Here is a 6,401-nt window from a genome sequence, read left to right on the forward strand (position 1 = left end):
TAGACTAATTCCAGCATTTGTAAAATAGAAATTTGAATAGTTTGGAGGCAAAACTGAAAAATGAGGAATTCAATATTTGATACAACCTTAAAAATAATGATATTCCATTGTTTGAATTAATAACCCAAGTCATGGGCCTCTTATTTCGGTGCGGATCTCCTACTCTAACTTTCCTAATCCATTCCTACTCCACACTCACAACTTAATAAAATAATCTCACCTCACTTAACCATCACTTACCAGTAGGGATCACTTGCATGTTTTACTCTTATTTTATTAAGTTGTGAAAGGTGGAGTATGAATGGATTAAGAAAGTTGGAGTAGGAGATCCACTCCGCTCTTATTGAGCCAGTAAAAGTATAAAGAAAAATGAAGCCTCCTCCTCAACTGACGGATGAAAATAGATCTGTGATTCTGTTATGAATCTTTAAATCTCAATTTTTTTATGATTAATCCAGCCAAAAATCCAAACAAAACATAAAATTCAAAATAAAAAATTATCATTAGATTAGGTATAATTGAATAAAATATATTTTGTAAATCTAATTATTGATAAAAATTTAGGTTTAAAAATTTAAACCTAATGAAACCGAACAGATTGAAGCAAAGAAATTATATCCGATGTGGAAAATCTAGAAAATCGGTTAATATATCAATCTAGAAATTTCAATTTTTGGATTGCTAGCCTTACTAAATTACTATTCCTAAAATATGATAAATATTAAAATCCATCTTCACCTTTGTTTATTTTTTAACGCACAGTTTATGACAGAAAAATGATTACTTACTAGTACTAAAATTATGATTAGAAATTTAGAAACAGAATTTTGAGATCAGTCTTTTTATTTTATCTTCTCCTTGTTATATCGATACAAATTGTGAAGCTGTAACACACCTACAAAGAGATGGCGGCAGCAGCAGCGGGGCTTCTGTCTCTCTCCACCGCCATTCCCTCTCTCTCTCCGCCTCTTCCTCGTCTCCGCTTCCCCGGTAAGTACCACTGTTGCTCTTCACCACAAAACAAAGGCTTTCTTCAATTGAATTTCACTGATTCCTTTCAATCATTGATTGCCCTCTTTCAAAATTGTGGTTGCTGATGAATTGGAGAATTGAGATTGGGGGTTTGTGCTAATTGCTCTACGATCGAATGCTTAGTAGTAACAAAAATGGAAAATGAACAGTGGCAACAATGACAATGAGTGAGGATCCAATTCGTGAATGGATTTTATCCGAAGGGAAAGCAACCGCTATAACCGGCACTCGTTCCGTTGGTGGCGGCTGCATCAACCGTGCTTACCGTTATGACACAGATGCCGGCCCCTTCTTTATCAAAACAAACAGGTAGTCTGTATAAGTATAACACAACACAAATGCTCTTTTCTCTGCTCAAGTGATTGACTGTGTTATCTGATATAGGAGCATTGGGCCAGAGATGTTCGAGGGGGAGGTATTGGGCCTCAGTGCCATGTACGAGACGGGGACTATACGCGTGCCTCAGCCGTTTAAGGTAGAAATGAGGGGATGTAATGTTATCTGATGTCTTCTTGCTTTTGCTGATACAGATATGTTGTTCTTTAACCTGCATTTAGTATGGAGCTCTACCTTCTGGCGGCTCGTACATCATCATGGAATTCATCGAATTTGGTGCATCGAGGAGAGATCAAGTGAGGGCTTCATCATCTTTCTTGGTTTCTACTTGTTTCTACATTTGCTTCTATTTGACATTTTCCCAGTCATTAGGCTGCACTAGGAAGGAAGCTTGCTGAGATGCATAGAGCAGGAAAGTCTACAAAAGGCTTTGGTTTCGACGTTGAGAACACAATCGGAAGGTCTCCTTCACATATTCACATCAACTCCCTTTCCATATGCAACATATCTCAATAGTGTGTATGATCTGTGCAGCACACCACAGATAAACACGTGGACGTCAGACTGGATTGAGTTCTATGGAGTTCATCGGCTGGGCTACCAATTGAAGCTCGCACGACAGCAGTTTGGGGACTCCTTAATCTACGAGAAAGGTTCTTCCTTTTTTGCCAAAGTTAAGTATACAGACAAGAAATGTTTTACTGATTCATTTTTCATGCTTTGTGAAGGGCAAAGACTCATCAAGAACATGGCACCTCTTTTCAATGGCGCCGTGCTTGAGCCTTGCCTTCTACATGGAGATTTGTGGAGTGGGAATATAAGCTACGACAAAAATGGCGAGCCGCTCATACTCGACCCTGCCTGCTACTGTAAGTCTACATGAACCGAACAACATTAAAAATTCATAGGAATCTTACTTTCGGAACGTCAAACATTCTCAAGTTAGGTTGTACTACCCTAATCTTTGCTGTTGCTGCTGCCTTTGTGTGTTCTTATAGATGGACACAATGAGGCGGAGTTTGGGATGTCGTGGTGTGCTGGTTTCGTTGGATCGTTCTATGATGCCTACTTTGAGGTAGCCATCACTCATGTTTTCTTGCAAGATGTGTTGTTGCCATGTTAGATAGGCTTGATTTCGTGTGTGTCTGTGTCGTCTCAGGTGATGCCAAAACAGACGGGATGGGAGGAGAGGAGGGATCTGTACATGCTCTATCACTACCTGAACCACTATAACTTGTTTGGCTCTGGCTACCGGCCATCTGCTATGGGCATCATCGATGACTATCTCAGGATGTTGGGAGCTTAGCTTGGTCAGTCTGACATTGTGCTTTCGATGTTGTATCTTCTGTAAATGCAGTAAGAGATGTTGCACAGTCTTGTAATAGAGGATTTGGTTTGATATTTCTGTTTTTGCATTTTACTATGTAAATCGTGTTGTGAAAGCAAAAAAACTCACTGTAAATATTTGGAGGTGAAATTATGGTTTTATTTACATTGAAGTATGGACACACTTGTGTTTCTAAATATATGCAGACCACTCCCTAAGGCCTAAACAATATTAGTAGTCTTGTAATTTCGTCTGGTATTTCATCTTCTATTATCATATCATCTATGATTCCACGATCAAGTTGTGCAGTTTCACAAAATCGTCTAATGTGAGCTCTTCGGGTCTCGACTGCAAATGCGAATAGCAGTAATTAGGTTTATAAAAAGGAAAATGAGAGCTTTTAGTGATGGATGAAAATGGGGGGAGCTTACAGTGGGAGGAAGATTAAGGGCAGAGAGAGCAGCTTCAATATCAGGTGAAGGGCAAATGTGGTGAAGAGATTTTCTCAGCATTTTACGCTTTCCATTGAATGCAGAGTTCACCTAACAATAACCATTAATGCAAGCAAATGAACTCTTGCATCATCTGAAAATGCAGGTAAAAGAGTCCTTACCATTGAGAAGAAGCTCTTGAGGGAGGAAACGTGGGGATAATCTGCGGGCTGTTTCAGTTTAAATGCAACGACAGCAGCATCGACCTAACAGCAGTATATTGCAGCATCAGAGCGACGTTCGTTTTTGAAGCATCGATTCACAGTGGGAACATACCTTAGGCTGGGGAAAGAAATTTGACCTTGGCACCTTGAGCTTGTATTCAGGATCTGGCAAGTAAATTTCCAATGAGAGAGGAGTTATAAATTTCAAGACAAATATGGAACTGTGTCAGTGTGTATTACCCGAATAGAAGTTCACAAAAACATTAATGGGCCGATGTTCGGATGACTTCAGCGAAGGATCAACAAAGCGCTGTGCTGCTTCGTCCTGAAAAAGATTACGGGGATGATAGAACGCAGAATGATAACCAGTTGAAATATTCTGTTTGATTACTAGATACGGACAGGGAAACCTCACTGTCTCGTGTTCAAAGAGGGGCAATTTAGTAATTTGTGGTGCATACCTGAAGTAAAAGAACAACCTCAGAGAAGATGTCTCCCATTGGAAGAAGTTGTTTCACCACATCAGTGCTTATGTTGAAAGGTATGTTCGCCACCACCTAGACACGAGAGGTGAAACATTATGAATCAAGGATGCTAATGCCAATGCTAGAATCTTCTTAGAAAGAGCTTTCAAAGATGTAGAAGATGATAAACTATGCTTGCTAGAGTGTGAAATGCAGAGGGGGGAAACGATCAAATGATGTCCCTTGAAACTGGTCTCCGAACAATTTCAGGTGAAAAAGCTTCACAGTACACTTACAAGTAAAGCTATATAGAACCTAAAGTATACAACGAAGTTAGAAAAGAACCTCCAAACCTTTGCAGTAGATGAATTTCCTTCTGGTGGACCTTTAGCTGACAAAAACGAGGACATATGAGATCGAATATGAGACCGTGTAAAATCCTCTTCGATAACCTACATGATGAAATAGAGAAAACAAGCCCTTTTTAGCAGTGTCTCAAGACCAGTATATATGTGAACAGATTCCAGAAAAAGAAAACAAGTTGCTTCAATCAGATTTGTGGTTTTCTGTCATTAACAATGAGATGCTGGTACCAATGCACGGTAAATCCCCTCGTAGCTTCTCATAACACGAGATGGATCAATATACAAGTATGCTCTCACGAGTGATAACTAGATTTTGCAATGAAATAGGCTTGCGAGAATCTAACAGAGGGCGTAGTACCTTCACACGTTGTAGTCCATTGAAGCGTTCCCTCACCAGTGATGCCATATAAGGATCCTGAGAAATGAAACCATAATATCAAGAATCCTAAACCGAGAATAGAGGACATTGCAGTTGAACATCATAGTCTTAGTTAGATACTAGTTGTGCATTTCAATTTCCAATTCAAGATCCAGAAGCAGGTCTAACAATATCAATCTCACATGATTTTGAGATGACAGCAGCAATCTGCATATAAGGAAAGTGGTCTTTAACACACCTTAGGCTTTTCATCTTAGCTCTGTTTCTTATTTCCAATTTAGACATCAGTAACACAGTACTATCATAGGACTCCAGCACTAGCTCAGAATCTTATAATTTACAAATAAATTCAAAAGTTATTTTCTAATAGTACTCCATGAAGTAGGCCTAACATAAAAATACTACGTAGTGTTAAGATTTGAGTCATCTTCTTCAACTACATCCTACAGAGTGTAGGGATCCCAAACTACATCAGGTAATCCAAATCTCTCCAATTTAAGCACTAGTCATTTTTGTACAACAACAGTCTCATCTCCTCTCTTAAGTCAGTATGACCACCTAAAGCATACATCAGAGTAATGGCTTTTGGATGAAAAATTAACAGAACCCAATCCAAGAAACACATAAAGTTTAAATCTTGGCAAGAAAAAAGTCCTTCACCGAGCTCAGGTTGTAGCCTTGGATAATAACCCAGTGACAAAATGAAAACCTAACAACAAAACAACCCAAATAATACAAAAAAAATCAACCTTTTCGATAGCAAGAACAGTTGCACCAGCTTCGAGTAGCGCATTAGTCAAGGAACCAGTTCCTGGCCCAATTTCTAACACAAAGTCACCTTCTTTCACATTGGCAGCCGCCACAAGCTCCTCATTGACCGACCCATTTACCATATAATGCTGAAATGAAAGACAAAAGAGATAAACCAATGATTTATAAAGTAAAAAAGTGATCTTTATTGTTTTCAATTTTGAGGATAATTTACCTGGCCGAGAGATTTTCTTGGAAAACGGCCTTTGGAGTTGAGGGCTTTAAGGGTGGAGTGGTAGTCGTCTTGTTGCCTTTTCCTTTGGGAGGTTGTGCTGTTGGCTTTTAGACGTGGCGGTGTTTCGTCGAGGTTGCCGGCGGCTAAGCTATCGTGTGCCGGTGGCAGAGCTGAAGTTCTGGTTTGGTGGAAGGAAAGGATTGGTCGGAGCGGCTGCAGGAGAATAGTCATTGCTACAAGGAAGAAGGAACAAACAAACCTTTATTTCAGATTTTGTTTCAAACGTTTGCTATCAAGTTTGTAGTTGAAATTTATCTAATTTTTTTTATGTTATAATTTAAATTTGTTTTATTTTAAAATTAAAGTATTAATTATAAAATTTAAATTTTCTCAATTATCTCATTTATAAATAAAATATCATCTTTTAATAATGTTGAAATGAAGTACTGTATATATTTTTTCTTTTAATATTTTATTGAAATATTATCATTTTTAAAATCAACTAAAAATATCAATATGTGTATGAGTGATATAATTGAAAATTTAAAAATTTCTGATCTATTATTCCAATTTTGAAGTTTATAGGATAAATCAAAATTTGATTAAAATTTATAATTTAAATAACTATAATGGAGTATACCCTCTTTATCCCATAAAAAAAAAATTATCTTAGGAAGATTCTGATTTTGGTACGCAATTGAATAAAATGATAGAGAGAGATGAAAAAAAAAGTTATTAGAGTATAATTGTTGAAAAATTAGTCTATTTCATTTTTAAAAAGTTATCAAAAATAAAAAAATACTAATTTTTATTATATAATTCAAATGACAAAAGTAGTAGTACTAGTGGAGTACATTT

At 37.4% G+C, this 6,401-nt stretch overlaps 2 protein-coding genes across 2 annotated transcripts; one reads left to right on the top strand and one right to left on the bottom strand.

Moving 5' to 3' along the window:
• Window positions 1–836: 836 nt before the first annotated feature.
• Window positions 837–2,867, top strand: LOC125223080 (protein-ribulosamine 3-kinase, chloroplastic). Its single transcript, XM_048126047.1, has 9 exons — window positions 837–990; window positions 1,182–1,341; window positions 1,417–1,507; window positions 1,590–1,664; window positions 1,741–1,829; window positions 1,903–2,021; window positions 2,097–2,237; window positions 2,367–2,443; window positions 2,528–2,867. The coding sequence occupies exons 1-9, from the start codon at window positions 906–908 to the stop codon at window positions 2,672–2,674; spliced, it is 984 nt and encodes a 327-aa protein (XP_047982004.1). The 5' UTR covers window positions 837–905; the 3' UTR covers window positions 2,675–2,867.
• Window positions 2,821–5,821, bottom strand: LOC125223079 (ribosomal RNA small subunit methyltransferase, chloroplastic-like). The gene is made up of 10 exons (XM_048126046.1): window positions 5,544–5,821; window positions 5,308–5,457; window positions 4,538–4,594; window positions 4,168–4,266; window positions 3,812–3,907; window positions 3,591–3,675; window positions 3,463–3,515; window positions 3,309–3,392; window positions 3,127–3,237; window positions 2,821–3,043 (listed from the first exon to the last, which is right to left on the bottom strand). Exons 1-10 carry the CDS (start codon window positions 5,772–5,774, stop codon window positions 2,978–2,980), a joined length of 1,032 nt encoding a protein of 343 aa, XP_047982003.1. The 5' UTR covers window positions 5,775–5,821; the 3' UTR covers window positions 2,821–2,977.
• Window positions 5,822–6,401: the final 580 nt, after the last annotated feature.

This window comes from Salvia hispanica, chromosome 4 (assembly GCF_023119035.1).
Source record: "Salvia hispanica cultivar TCC Black 2014 chromosome 4, UniMelb_Shisp_WGS_1.0, whole genome shotgun sequence".
Classification (NCBI taxonomy): Eukaryota; Viridiplantae; Streptophyta; class Magnoliopsida; order Lamiales; family Lamiaceae; genus Salvia; species Salvia hispanica.